Source organism: Lemur catta, chromosome 1, assembly GCF_020740605.2.
Source record: "Lemur catta isolate mLemCat1 chromosome 1, mLemCat1.pri, whole genome shotgun sequence".
Lineage (NCBI taxonomy): Eukaryota > Metazoa > Chordata > Mammalia > Primates > Lemuridae > Lemur > Lemur catta.
Genome location: NC_059128.1, coordinates 119,628,921 through 119,644,510, shown reverse-complemented (window position 1 = coordinate 119,644,510; position 15,590 = coordinate 119,628,921). Strand labels below are relative to the sequence as shown.

The following is a 15,590-nucleotide window of genomic DNA, read 5'->3' as shown; positions in this document are numbered from 1 at the left end:
GAAGTAGCCAGAAAGACCGCGGTGCCCTATTATCACTAAAAGGCAGGAATGTAAGGCTGGTGGCGGGCACCCCTCCCCTCCCTAATGGAAAAAGAGGAAGCCCCTCCTATTCCTCAATACGCGCCCTAAAGCTGAAACAAAGAAATTCCTCACTCTTCTCACTGAAACCTTCCTTCCAGAGAAACTCCCATCCTCCACCCCTAAAATGGTATATAAGCCCACCCAGACTTCTGGGCGGGGCGGCTTGTCTGGTTCCACTCGTGGGACCATGAGGCTCACCCGGGCCCCTCTCTTGGGACTCGTTACCCCCACCCGGGAGCACCCCAATAAAGCCTCTTTACCTATCCCTTTTAACTCTGCTTGTCTTTCTTTCTCTGGCGCTGCCCACTCCGTTCTTAAAACCTTACACCACCTAGGGAACTTAACCAGACCAGGACGGGATGGAGGAGGCTTCCCAGAGGAGGTGACATTGTAGCTGAGGTCTGAAGTTTGTATAGGTGTTTGCCATAAGAAAATTCATAAGCAGCTGTGACTGTTTATGGTAGGAGGGAGCATAGCACATTTGAAGAACTTAAAGAGAGAGAGAAAAAAAAGACTAGTTTCCCAGACTGCAGAGAGGGAAGGAAAGGAAAAGAGTGCAGGATAATCGTGAGCAACCAGGAGGGGCAGACCACGCAGCACCTTATGGGACTTAAGGCTTTGGAGCTTAGCCTTAGTGCTGGTGGAAACAGCGCTTGGGTTTTGAGTTAAGGAGCTGCACGATCAGGTTTGCATTTGAAAGTGATCACTCCGGCTGCTCTGCAGGGAAGTGATTGGAGGGCACCCAGGGAAGGTGTAGGGAGCCGGTTTCATCATTTAGGCAAAGGACAATGGAGGCTTAGACCAGGGTGGGAGCAGTAGAGAGAAGGCAGTGGAAGGGAGAGATATCTAGAAGGTAAAACATCGAGGATTCACGGCTCCCAGCCCAGAAAGGGATATTCCTGTATGGATAGCAATGAAGGCAGCCTGAACCCATTGTGGCCACCAGATATCTGGACAGCCCATTTCACACCAAAGCCTCCTGTTAGTCACTGTCTTTGAGGGCCAACAGGGTTCTCACACAATCCCCGCTCCCTCCATGGAGTGTGGATTCTATTCAAATTTTAAGGATCACTTTCAGTTTTTTCTCAAATAGTCAGGTAAAGCCTTCACTCCTTAGGGGAACAGCCCACCTGGGGCATGTGTGTGCACGTGTGAGCATGTATAAATAATACATATACATTTTTAAATTCTTTATTTATTTGTTTTTTTGTTTTGTTTTGTTTTTAGAGACAAGGTCTCACTTTGTTGCCCAGACTGGAAATTCTTATTTTTATCAAACATAAAAAGTTGCTACATTTTTTTTCTTTACTATTCTCACCTACACAGATTAAATTGGAAAGAGTTGACAACTTAGATAGACCAGCTTTGGAATGCAGATTTCTTTACCATTTGTCAAATGGAATGGCTTTAAGGCAAGGTTCTTAGGTAGGTCTTTCATGGGATAGTATTTTGGCAAGGTTAAAAAGACAAGATGATGCCAGGTGCAATGGCTCACACTTGTAATTTTAGCACTCTGGAAGGCTGAGGCGGGAGTTCAGGAACTCCCCACTGAGGTGAGGAGTTTAAGACCAGCCTGAGCAAGAGCGAGACCCCATCTCTACTAAAAAATAGAAAAAATTATCCAGGTGTGGTGGCATGCGCCTGTAGTCCCAGCTACTTGGGAGGCCGACGCAGGAGGATTGCTTAAGCCCAGGAGTTTGAGGTTGCTGTGAGCTATGATGATGCCACTGCACTCTAGCCAGGGTAACAGAGCAAAAACTCTGTCTCAAAAAAAAAAAAAAAAAAAGACAAAATCAAAAGATCCTATTTTGGATTAATCTCATCTTCCCAGTGGCAAATTTTATGACCCAATTCTCTGAAGCACAGAATCATGTGTTATGGTGGCAAAATTCTAAGGTGGCTCCCAAGATGCCCACTCCCCAGTAGTCATGCCTCTGAATGCCCTACCCTGGGGCTGTGAACAGGACCTGGGACTATGATGGAAGTCACTCCTGTGATTAGGCTACCCGAGCTGGCAAAGGGGAGGCATCTTATATTTAAGATACCAAATGAATTGGTTTTGAGTTAACCAGAGGGGAGATTGCTCTGGGTGAGCCTGACTTCATCAGGGACATCATTTAAAAGATAATTTGAGTCAGGTACTAGTACCTGTAGTCCCAGCTACTCGGGAGGCAGAGATGGGTGTATCACTTGAGGCCAGGAGTTCAAGACCAGCTTAGGCAATGTATCGAGACCCTGTCTCTAAAAAACAAAAAAACAAAAAACAAAAAAAAACAGTCTGAGGTCAGAAACTGGAAGTACCAGAGAAATGCAATCCTCCTAGCCTTGAAAAAGGAACTAGCTGTTTTTAAAAACTTCCTATGGAGAGGAGCAGCTGAGGTCCACAGTCCTCCTGCTTGGAGGAACTCAATTCTGCCAACAGTCTAAATGAGCTTGGGTGAAGTCTCTGAGTGTCTCAGTGAGAACCCAATCCGGCTGACACCTTGTGAGGCCCTGAACAAAGAATCGAGTTCCACCATACTCAGACTCCTGATCCACAGAAATTATAAGATAATAAGTGGATGTTATTTTAAGCTGCTAAATTTGTGTTAATTTGTTTTGCAGCAACAGAGAATGAATACAGCTATGACATATCCTTGCCAAAAATGTCTACCCTGTGATAAGGACGTGTCAATGCAGGTTCATCCATTGTGATAACTGTACCACTCTGGTGAGGGATGTTGACAACAGGGGAGTATGCATATTTGTGGGGGCAGGGGGCATATGGGAAACTTGTACCTTCCATTCAATTTTGCTATAAACCTAAAACTGCTCAAAACATAAAATAAAATTTAAGCCAGGTGTGTTGGCATGCACCTGTAATCCCAGCTACTTGGAACACTGAGGTGGGAGGGTGACATGAGCCCCACGAGTTCAAGGCTAGCCTGAGCAACATAGCAAGACCCCATGTCTTAAAAAAAAAAAAAAAAACTAATATCCATTTAAAAAAATGTTTACCCTAAATCTAATCAAGCCGTAAAACCAAGGGTTGGCACAATTTTTTGGTAAAGGGACAGATTGTAAACATTTTTGGCTTTGGGGCCATATATTCTTTGTCACAATGACTCAACCCTGCTGTTGTAGCACAGATGCAGTTGCAGACAATGCCTAAATAAATAGGCACGGTTGTGTTGCAGTAAAACTCTATTTACAAAAATAGACCAGGCATGGTGGCACATGTCTGTAATCCCAGCACTTTAGGAAGCTGAGGGGGAAAGGATCCCTTGAGGCCAGGAGTTCAAGACCAACCTGGGCAACATAGCAAGACCCCCCATCTCTAAAAATTTTTTTAAATTAGCTAGGCTTGGTAGCCTGCATCTGTAGTCCCAGCTACTCAAGAGGCTGAGGCAGGAGTATCACTTGAGCCCAGGAGTTCGAGGTTGCAGTGAGTTACAGTGATGCCACTGCACTCCAGCTTTGGTGGCAACATGAGACCCTGTCTCCAAAAAAAAAAAACAGGTGGCAGAACTGCAGGCTGTAGATTGTCGACCCCTGTTCTAGAATATGTGAGGAGGGTTAGGCAAGTTCCCAAAAGTGCAGGGTCAGATCCCAACTTTATATAAAATGTTGATATTTTCTTCATCATTCATTTTTAAATTCATTTGCTTTTTTAAAAACTTATAATAAATTCCTAATAAATAGTAAATGTTCATTCATTATCCTCACATTGCAACTTTGCTATAGGTTTGAACATTTTCATAAGGGAAAAAATTGAGATGGGGAGATAATTACAAAGTCTCTAGAATTATTTTTCTTTTTTTTAGAGGTGGGGTCTTGCTATATTGTCCCAGCTGATCTCAAACTCCTGGCCTCAAACAATCCTCCCACCTCAGCCTCCAAAATAGTCCCAAGGGACTACAGGTTCGAGCCACCATGCCCAGCCAGAGTCTCTAGGATCTAACATAAATCCATTCTTGCTGAAACTAGATGGGCTGGTATGTCAATTGCCCTGGGAGAGTTCCGTTTATTTCTGTTGTCCAGGAGTAATTGTTAAAAGTGTTCTAGTTTGGGTGACACGTTATGTGGTTATGTTTAGCCACAAGAGTATAAAGTAGGGATTGAAATAACCATGTTCCCATCCTGCCTGTGCCATGGCTGGGAGACCTTAGGCCAACCAATCCTCCTCAAAGCACAGTGGTTGTCAAACATTCAGAACAAGCAAACTCTCAAATGAAAACTCACTGCAAAATCCCCTATGTAAGAAATAATTTGGAGTAGCATTTTATTAGTAAAAATTTCTTTATGATGTTTATATTAGGATTTACATACCAAGCAACTGATTTTCACTAAGGCTGTTGAGATGGATGGACACATAAATTTTAAACCAGAAGTTATAGATGAAATGTTCTTCTGTCTCTCCGCATCCACTTTGTTTCTGCTTTGGGTAAATCTCTGACTCACCGAGAAACTGTGGAAAAGAGTAGCTTTTTTTCTTTTCTTTCTTTCTTTCTTTCTTTCTTTTTTTTTTTAACAGACACAGGGTCTTGCTATGTCACTGAGACTAGAGTACAGTGGCGCCATCATAGCTCACTGTAAATCAAACTCCTGGGCTCAAATGATCCTCCTGCCTCAGTCTCCAAAGTAGCTGGGACTACAGGCATGTGCCACTATGCAACATTAATTTTTTAACTTTTTGTAGAGACAGGAGGATCTTGCTATGCTGTCCAGGCTGGTCTTGAACTCCTGACCTCAAGCAATCCTCCCCCATCAGCCTCCCAGAGTGTTGGGATTATAGGTGTGAGCCACTGTGCTCAGCCAAGTAGGTATTTTATTCTAGGGCTCTCTTCATAACGTAAGCAGCCTCTTAAATGGAGATGGTGGGAGAATCCTAAATCAGTCATCTCCAACACCTTAAAACCAGCTTCGCAATGTATCTGAGCATGCACTTTAAAATCACAGTTTAAAATATTTTTTAATGGAATTTAATGCTAATGTTTGCAGAACTCCCAAAGCCCACCTTGGAACACTGGTTTGGGAGGCAAATGAATGAGCTAGACACCAGGGTCTCATTGAGCTCAAAAGCCTCTGTTTCTAAGGTTGCTTTTCCTAAAGCTCTGTCTGGAGTTCAACAAAGGGGAGAATGAGCAGCACCTTTAAGATTTGGACTCTCCTATCATTATAGCAAAAGCCCCAGAAGCAAGTGGGAATTTTAGAAAGCGGTGAGCAAAGAATAAGATCCATTTATGTGGAATGAAAACAGTTCATCTGTTGAACTTGCACAAGGCAGATGGTCCAAAAGCGAAGCAGAGATATGTCAGCAGCTCTTTCTGTCAAACTCCAAGAGCCTCCAGTTTTTAAGATTAAAAAAGCATCTTTGTCCTGAAAGTTTGGAAGTCAGGGAAGAGGGATAGGAGAACTATAACATGGTTATTGTTCTAATGCCAGCTTGAATCATGAAGTCAGCTCCTGAACCCAAGGCACACAGGCCAAATACACCTGTACATATAAATTTGAGCCAATTGCCCGCTTTAAAACATGAGAATGTTTTTGCATAAAAGTCTGCATTTCTGGCTTTGCTTATGACAACAGGAAGATCTGACAATGGGCTGTTTTGTCATGTTGATTCTGGGCTACTGTCAGGGTGCCTGTGCCCACCCTAGACACAACCTATGCCCTCCATGTGTCCAGAGCCTCCATCCCTTCCTCCTGCTCACCTAGGTGCGTGGAAATCATCTGGATGACTCACTAGCCTCTGGGAGCATTTGAGGGTGCCACCTGTGGAATAGATGGTCGTGCTTCTGAGACTAAAATTAGAATAAGGTGGTCCAACAAGGATTGGGACAAAAGGCTCCTGGCTCTTAGAGCTCTTGCACCTTGGACCTGTGACCTGGAGCAAATCTCAGCTACCTCTGCAAGGCTCTGTTTCACCATCTGTAAAATGGATGCAGAAACTCCTGCCCTCCCTTAAGTATGGGCTGTGATGATGATCAGATGACAGCACCAGGTGCTTTATAGACTGATCCTCATCAGTGGTTTGGTCTGTCTCACACTCATCCATCCCCACTTTACCTGGTACCAGTGCTCCACTTTGCCTCCCAGAAATATTCTCTTCCATTCTCAGTCTACATGATTGGCTGGTGTCATCTCCAACCTCAGCCCCAGTGGTGGACATTGGGTCCATCCAGCCAATCAGAGTGCTACATTCTCCCAGAGATAATCACTGGTTCAGAGTATGAACCAACTGGGGCCAATAGAGTTGAGGCCAAGACTTTGGTTCAAACTGTAGGAAAGGGAAGCCCTCTTTTCTACTGAACTTGAAGAAAACAGCATGTTGGCCACCATGTTGCTAACCTGGGGGTGGAAGATCTGAGACTAAAACCGACAATGAGGAAAGAAGAATAGAAAGTTGGTAAGAGGTAATGTCTGGGTCAAATGTAAAAAAGTATAAATATATACTTTTATTATTTTTTTTGAGACAGCCTCACTCTGTCACCCCAGGTAGAGGGCAGTGGCATTAACATAGATCACTGCAACCTCCAACTCCTGACCTCAAGCCATCCTCTTGCCTCGGCCTCCTCGAGTGCTAGGATTATAGGTGCGAGCCACTGCACCCAGCCAAATATATATAATTTTTGTAAATTTCTTAAAAAGCTGAAAAAAAATAGCTCATAAGAAGGAGAAATTAAACAAAAACAACACGAGGCACTTAAAGAGCTCCCGAGACTATCACGTTACCACGTGCTTCACTCCCCAGCTTTGACAACTTTGAACTTACCGAGAATTTTCTTCCCCCACGACCCTGCTCTGCTCTGAAGGCCAAAATCTTCCCAACATTTCAGGCTCCGTTGGGAACACCAACTCCTCCCTTGAGCATTTTAGTATTAAATAATTCCCACCCACATCTGCCATTGGTGCAGGAGACACCCTCGTGTCCTCTCAATGAACTGCTATATTTTACCTCACTCATTTGTGTGGGTTTCTGTATTTTGCAACTAAAAAAAAATCCCTAAAGAATCACATTTTCTATTCCAGAGGCAGAGGTGAGGATGAGGGTTCCTGGATCTCCCACCTGAATGAGTGCATCGAGGGACCCAGTGACGATCAGGTTGTTCTTAGGACCAAAAACGGCTGTCTGGACTGTGTCCCCGTGTTGCAGATCGGTGGCCAAGAATATGCGCACGGATCTTCCAAACCCTGAACCGGCAGGGAGCTGGGCTTACTCCTCCTGTGCCTGGAGGAGCTTGAGGGTAAGGCGTTCAATCACCAGGGATGTTCTGGAGCACCTGCTGTGTGCCGGGAAGGTGGACATGACCCCTGGGGAGGGAGCGCCCCCTGCTCACCTCCTGGTTTCAGACTTCAGGCCTCTGGGACTATGCGACAATCAATCCCTGTCGTTTTAAGCCCCCCAAGTTTGTGGGCTAGTTTGTTACAGTAGCCCCAGGACATTTGAGCCGATTTAAGTGGGATGAGGAGGTGGCAGCCACTGGAAAGGTGGGAACAGCAAGAGAACACCAGGAGGTAGGAGCATCCTGAGTGTGTTTGAGGAGCTGCAGAGAGACTGGTGTGGCTGCCAAGGAGTGAAGGAGGGGGAGATGGAGGATGAGAAACCGTGGCTCGATTTAACAAATAAACAAATACCAGGACACCCAGTTAATTTGAATTTCAGATAGACAATGAGGTTTGTTTGTTTTTACTTTTTCACTAGTATAAGTATATCCCAGATAATTGTGCGGGACACACTTACCCTAAAAACTTAATTTGTGCAGGACACACTTATCCTAAAACTTAATTTGTCGTCTATCTGCAATTCACATTTCGCTGAGGGTCTTGTATTTTTTCTGGCAACCCTAACCCAGGGGACTTGCTCACTGGCATTCCAAATATGATCTGAGTGATGTTTTGTTGAGAGGACCCCTAGCAGGGCAGGGAGGTGCACAAAGGACAGATTTATGTAGGATCACTGAGGCCCCAAAAAGGACACAAATGGGCCAGGCAAGGTGGCTCACAGCTGTAACCCCAGCACTTTGGGAGGCTGAGGTGGGAGGATCCCTTGAGTTCAGGAGTTGGACACCTGAGCAACATAGTGAGACCTCATCTCTACAAAAAGTAGGAAAATTAGCCGGGCGTGGTGGCATGCACCTGTAGTCTCAGCTACTAGAGAGACTGAGGCAGGAGAATCGCTTGAGCCCAGGAGTTTGAGGCTGCAGTGAGCTATGATTTTGCCACTGAATCTGGGCAGCAAAGCAAGACCCTGTCTCCAGGAAAAAAAAGAAAAAGACTTTTGTCCTTGGAACACCACGGGTCACCAGTTGATTTGCCCCTTTCTGTTGGCACCATCAGCTCAGGTGCCGTGTGTGCCTGGTGAACGTGATACCATTCAAGCGGGCATCCTGCCCTGTCACAGGAACTATTTGCTTGTAAGATAGGTGCACCATCAATTCTTCCAGATATTCAGAAACAGCATATTGGTGAGTAAACAGATGTTCTGATGCAAGGCAGCATCATGTTTGTGGAGTCAAGCCAGACTCTGGGTTCAAACCCCAGCCCCTCCACTTACAGCTGTGTGACCTCAGGCAAGTTACTTAACTTCTCTGTGCTTTAGTTTCTGCATCTATCAATGAGAATAATGAAAGTGCCTACCTCCCAGGGCTATTGTTGAGAAGTAAAAGAGTTAACACCTGCAAATCCCTTAGGACAGGTTCTGACACATTGTAACCACCCAAGTATTAGCGACTATTATGACAGTAACTCTCATGAGTGAGTCGCTATGCTATGTGCTTCACATACATCATCTCATTTTAGCAACTGTCTGATGACACACGTCCACTGTGCAAGGATATCTGCATTACATTCTTGTGCACAGAAAGATTCTCAGCAGGCCTAGCTTGACCACACCCTGCACATGAAAGGTTTGGCCTTGACCTACTCCTGGGAGGCCACCTCTAAGCACTTGCAATGTGCTGTCTGATAAGAATGGTTTGCTTAATATGATGGATTCCACCTCTCTCCAGGAGAACCAAAGAGATGTCATATCATCGTTATTTCTTATAGCTGAGTAGTACTCCATGGTATACATATACCACAGTTTACTAATCCATTCGTGGATTGATGGGCATTTGGGTTGTTTCCACATCTTTGCAATTGTGAATTGTGCTGCTATAAACATTCGGGTGCAGGTGTCTTTTTTATAGAATGACTTTGTTCTTCTGGGTAGATGCCCAATAATGGGATTCCTGGACCGAATGGTAGGTCTACTTGAATCTGTTTAAGGTATCTCCATATTGTTTTCCACAGGGGTTGCACTGGTTAAGTGAAGTATCCAAAGAATGGAAAAACAAGCATCACATGTACTCACCAGAAAATTGGTTTCCCTGATCATCACCTAAATGCACATCGGGGAAGGATACCAATTGGGTATCAGACTGAGACGGTGGGGGGGGTGTATACCTACATGATGAGTGCGTTGCACACCCTCTGGGGAATGGTCATGCTTGAAGGTGCAGACTCGGGGAGGTGGGGGGGGAGGGGATGGAGGTATGACTACATGGTGAGTGCCAGGCGCACTGTCTGGAGAGTGGACACACCTGAGGCTCTGACTCAGGGGGATGGGCGGGACACGGACAATGTATATAACCTGAGCTTTTGTACCCCCATGAAGAGCTGAAATAAAAAAAAAAAAAAGAATAATTTGCTTACCTGGAGGGTTTGGGTTACACCAGATAGTAACGAAGTGATTTATGGTGGGAGCTTTGGGACATATGGTATCACCTTGACCTATGGAGGGGCTGTAGGCTAAGGGAAGCCCCTCCTGGCCGCCCTGGAGCAAGGACAGTCAGCCATGTCTATGTGACCGACTCCTGGCAAAAACCCTGGATACCAAAGCTCAGGGGAGCTTCGCTGGTAGGCAGTGCACCATGCGTATTGTCACACACTGTCGCTGGGAGAATTAAGAGCTGTCCACGTGACTGCACTTTGAGAGGAGAATCAGAAGCTGACACACCTAGGTCTCCTGATCTCTGTTGCACGCACCCCTTCCCTTTGCTGATTTTATTTTTTATTTATTTAATTAATTTTCTTTTTCTTTTTCATTCTTTCTTTCTTTTTTTTTTTAGAGACAAAGTCTTGCTCGGTTACCCAGGCTGGAGTGTGGAGTGCAGTGGCATCATCATAGCTCACTGCAGCCTCCAACTCCTGGGCTCAAGTGATCCTCCTGCCTCAGCCTCTCGAGGAGCTGGGACTACAGGCATGTGCCATCATGCCTGGCTAATTTTTCTATTTTTTGTAGAGAGGGGGTCTCACTCTTGCTCAGGCTGGTGTCAAACTCCTGACCTCAAGTAGTCCTCCCACCTTGGCCTCCCAGAGTACTAGGATTACAGGTGTGAGCCACCATGCCCAGGCCCCCTTTTTTTTTTTTTTGAGATGGGGTCTTGCTATGTTGCCCAGACTGGCCTCAAACTCCTGGGCTCAAGGGATCCTCCTACCTCAGCCTCCCAAGTAGCAGAGCCCCTTATTTTTGTCTTGTCATAACACCAACCAGAATTTCTCATGGCTACCTAATCGTCCCTCTCTCCTGCTAGACTGGAAGAACCTAACAGCTGGGGATTGTGTGGACTGACTCATCTGTGTACAAAATCATCCCTCCCTATCCTGGCCCACTCTATCTCTGTGACTATTTGGCAAGGATGATAACTCCTATTTCAAAGATAATAAAGTGAAGCCCAGTAATTTAGGAGATTCCCCAAGAACAGGGATTGGCAAACTACAGTCCAGGGACCAACACCAACCTGCTGCCTGTTTTTGTATGCTTGTGAGCTAAGAATAGTGCCTGCATTTTTATTTGATTTTATTTTTGAGACGGGCGATCCTCCTGCCTCAGCGTCTTAAATGGCAGAGACTACAGGTACACACCACCACACTCGGCTAATTTTTAAATATTTTTATAGAGACAGGGTCTTGCTATGTTGTTCAAGCTGGGCTCAAACTCCTGGCCTCAAGTGATCCTCCTGCCTCAGCCTCCCAAAGTGCTGGGACCACATGTGTGCACCACTGCGCCTGGCCCCTTGTTGGTTTTTAAACCCCTCCACGGTTTTCCTACCACAGGGCCTTTGCACATGCTGCGCCCACTCCCCACTTTCCTCAGGGTGGCTCCTTCCCAACTTTCAGGTCTGGGCTCCTCAGAGAGGCTCCCCTGCCCTCACAGCAAACCTGGACACACTGGCCCCCCATGGTCTAGCTGCACTGTCAATCTGTGACTCCATGGCCCTCGCCACCATCTGAAATGATCTCATTGGATCCTCTGGTTCTGCTTTTTCCCCCTTGAGACTGTGGGGCCCATGAGAGCAGAGCCATGGTCCCCACTGTGATGCCAGCACAGGGCCCAGCACATGGTAGGTGCTCAATTAATGTTTGTCACACAAGTCCATGACTCAGGAGGCCTCAGATGAACAGTAGGCACTTTATTTCCTCAGGCGCCACCCTCCCCAGGGCCCCAGCCCCATCCAGGCCCCTGTCTCCGTCATCCCCTCACGGCAGGCTCACTCCGGAGAGCTGTGGGCGGGCAAAGGACGACCTTGAACTCACGGATTCCTGGTGGGAGAAAACGCACAATGGAGGTAACGAGGCACCGCAGGCTCTGCCGCAGGGGCTCGCCCTGCTTAGGGGAGAGGCGGGCCCAGCCCTGCCCTGGCTCCAGCTCACCATGGACACCTCTTCCAGCTTCTGGAACTCGGAGTCTCGCTGGCGGCAGTACCCCACAGCCATGACCACAGACCCGGTGAGCAAAACAGACAGCAACAAACACACGGTCACCACCACGCCCGGGTTCCTGTGTAACTCAGGGGCCCCAGCGTCACCTGTAGCTGGAAAAAGGAGCCTCAAGTTCAGCCCTGGGACCCGCCCCCCCCACGTCTGCGACATCCACCAGGGCCAGAGCCTTTCAAATCCCTCTTTGAGAAGCTGTGCTCACTTCCCTCTCTGGTCGCTGCTGCCACCTTTCGAAAGCACATTTTCATATTTATCTATAAAGAATTCATTTAGTTTGTTGTGTTTTCTTCGTCATTGCCGGGCATTCTCCAGAGTCCTCTCAGAGTGAAAACAATCTAACCCAGACCTCTGTTCCCAAATGCAGCGACATTCTAAGGATGCGTGGAAACGGGACACTCTGTGAAGATGCCGTGTATTCTGTGACTTGAAGCAAAAGGTCATCATTGCACTTCATGTTTACACTCTTCTTGGAACATTTTGGAGACAACTGATTCTTTTAAATAACAGATTTTTCCAGCCCTCATAAAAATGCTGACCTCTATTTAGTCCCTGGGGCCCTGTCTCACCACACCCTGCAACTTCCTCACCCTCATGGCCCCCGACTAGTGCCCACTCAATCCTGTTTCAGCCACCTCACTCTTTTTCAAACACACCAGGCGCAGTCAGCCCCACCTCAGGGCCTTCGCACAGGCCTGGACTGCCCTCCCCCTAGATACCTGCATGGCTCCCTCCTTCACCTCCTTCAAACTGGGACCCTTGCTGACCACTCTTAAAATTTTCGAACCATTTGTACCCAGGCCCCAACCCTTTGTCCGGCTCTATTATGTTATTTTATAAACCAATATGTCATGAACTACCTGTCTCCCCACTGGAGCAGGTATTATTGTCTCTCTTACACTTCGCTTTGTCCCCGGGACCTGAGACACACTGGGCACTTAATAAACTTGCGTAGAGCCAGGCGTGGTGGTGTGCACCTGTAGTCCCAGCTACTCGGGAGGCTGAGGCAGGAGGATCCCTTGAGCCCAGGAGTTGGAGGTTGCAGTGAGCTAAGATGATGCCACTGCACTCCAGCCTGGGTGACAGAGTGAGACCCTCCCCTTCTCACAAAAAAAAAAAAATAGTGCATAGAATGAAGGCTGCAAGGGCTTTAGACCACGGGAGTGGAGGAGGGAAGTCTTCAGCACATTCCTGGGTGTGTGCCTCTCCCTCGTGGTCAGTCTCAAAACTGCAGTCTGGTACCGCAGCCACCTCCCCGCAAATGCTCAAACCTCTTAATGCTCACCTGGGCCAGAGGGCTCCGATGTCCGGTCCGTGGGGGCCAAGGACACGGAGGAGGGCTCCATTCCCAGGCTGTGGGAAGTGGGACTCCAGGTCAGGGTCAAGGCTGTGGAACTGGGGGCAGTGGAATGGAAAGTGGGGGAGAGCTCTAAACTGGGCGAGCCGGAGCTGGGGTCGGTGGCTGTCTCTGATCTCATAGAGGTGGAGGCCACCGTTGAATCTGTGGAGCTGGGGCTGGGCTGGCCCGAGGAGGTCACCCCTGAACTTGAGGGGCTGAGGTGGGTCGTGGAGTCTGACTCCGAACCCAAGACACTGGAGTAGGTGTTGGGGGTTTCCCCTGAACCGGGGGTGCTGTGGCTGGAGGGAGAAGAGATCAGGGGGCTGGAAGCTGAGGACTCGTCTGTAACAAGTGGAAGGAAAAACAGCATTAGGGGTGCAGGGAGCGCATGATCACGCACCACCGCTTCCCCTGTCCACGCAGACAATAAACACCCAGTTCATAGGCAGACCAGAAGGATTTAGGACACCATGTGCATGCTCACTGGGGAACTGAGGCTCCCTGGAGCAGTCAAGCTCCTTGAACCAGTTTCGAGTCCTGGTTGGTGCTCCCAGCCCTCTGGCCCCAGGGCTCTCTAGAAGCCCTCTTCAATACAGGCAATGACTGCACCTGGGCAGTGTGCTGAGCCCCTCCTTTCAACTTTCTGGGACTCGGTTTCCCTTTTCATAAAATGGAGGTCACGGGAAGTTGGTGCTTCGGGCGGGTCATCACTCAGGCTCATGGTGGGTGTGCGGTGCTGCTCACCTGCGCAGACCCGCCCTGAGCTCGGAGGGGCTGGCCCTAATCTTCCCCAGCTCCCCGGAAGGTCCCTCAGAGCTTTAATGGGGGACACAGAGACATAAGTGCTGGGAACCCCCACACTGTCTTGGGCCAGCCACTCCCTGCCTCCCACCCCATCCCAGGCAGGGAGCCCAGGGCCAAACTGGGGGGCAGGTAAACAGTTCACCTCCCAGAACTACTTCCTGCCCAGTTCCAGGTGGCTGGGCCTTTAGGTGCTGCAAGCTCGTCCTTCAGCTGCTCACTGCCCCACCCTGTTCACTATGCCCCAGGCAGAACTTTGCATTTTCTCTTAGCCTCACACCAGGCAGCAGAAACCCGGAAGTGACACTCAGCACAGGCCCTGGCATGGGGCCTGGGTCCACTCCCTGCTCCCTAGCGCTCTGTTCAGTTTCCCAGGCCCTGTGGGGATGACAAAGGAGTCTAGAACAGGCATGGAGCACTGGCCTGAATTCACCCCTATTTTACAGATGAGGTTATGAGGTTCAGAGTGGTAGAGGGCCTGGCCTGAGGTGATCGGAAAGGTGGGCAGAAGGTCCCTCATGGACCCCCAAGGAGTCAAAAACTAAGAAGTCAGCCTCCCTGCACTACCTCCCACCATTGTTTGAAGAGGAATCCACACTATAAGAGGTTTCTGCTGAAATGAAGATGATTCAGAGGCCATAGTGGACCCCAAGCCAAGCCAAAACTCTGGGGAGCTGAGCTTTAAAACTGAACTGAGGAAAACCAGTGGGCCTTGAAAGAGGAGGAGGTGGAGGACACAAGCCTTACCAAGTGCCTGGTATAGAGTAGGCACTCTCGAGCAGATGGATAGTTTACCAGAAAGTAGGGCTATTTCTAGGTCTCGTGCCAGGTGTTTGCTTTTCCTAGAGATGCCTTGACTTGGAGGCTAGCACGAGCCAAGTCAGGTGGTCCTAATGAGGGTCTGGCACAGGCTGGACTGAGCCTCAGTTTCTGGAGCTATGAAATGGGGCTACATATGGTAACTCCTAACTGAACACCTTACCTACAATAAGCAGGCCAGCTGTGGTGGTCTCTGCTCTGATATTACAGCTTTGGGGCTGGGACACACTCAGAGAGAGTGGTGTCTTGGTGGGAGGGGGAGGGGGATGCAAGAAGCTCAACTCCACCCTGGGAACTGTCTTCTAGGGTAGCAGAAGAGAATTCAGTGAGACACCAAGAAGAACGTGCCATGGGTGACTCCTAACCAGGAAATGTGCCCTTGTTCCCTGGCCCCCTGTGGCCCTGTGGTCCTCACCATTCTCCCTTAGGGGGCTGGGCTAGGAGAACTGAGGTTTGAAGCCCCAGGGCTTGGGGGCAGGGGTTGCTCCTTCTGACGTTCTAACTTCTCCATTTGTTTCTGGGGAAAGGACAGCCTTCTCCAGAGGGCTGGCAGGCCAGCGAGGCCTGAGGGAGGGGTCCAGAAGCCAGGTGTGTGGCTGGGCCGTGTGCCCACACCCGTGCCCCACGGCTTCTGAAAGCTGGGCCTCTCTCTTACCCGCTCTTACCTGTGAGGGTGCTAAGGGTAGGAAGAGAGTCGCTCCCAAAAGCTATCAGTAGCGGCACCAAAGCCAGAAGCAGCAGCAGCGGCAGCAGGGGGCCCGCCATTCCTGCGCGGGGAGGGCCCGCCCGCTGGCACAGGTGTGCCGCCAGA

The 15,590-nt window shown here is 48.5% G+C and overlaps 1 protein-coding gene across 1 annotated transcript; it reads right to left on the bottom strand.

The window, feature by feature from the left end:
* Positions 1 to 11,519: 11,519 nt before the first annotated feature.
* LOC123638852 (putative protein TPRXL) lies at positions 11,520 to 15,549 on the bottom strand. Its single transcript, XM_045552662.1, has 4 exons — positions 15,445 to 15,549; positions 13,106 to 13,501; positions 11,758 to 11,918; positions 11,520 to 11,646 (listed from the first exon to the last, which is right to left on the bottom strand). The coding sequence occupies exons 1-4, from the start codon at positions 15,542 to 15,544 to the stop codon at positions 11,584 to 11,586; spliced, it is 720 nt and encodes a 239-aa protein (XP_045408618.1). The 5' UTR covers positions 15,545 to 15,549; the 3' UTR covers positions 11,520 to 11,583.
* Positions 15,550 to 15,590: the final 41 nt, after the last annotated feature.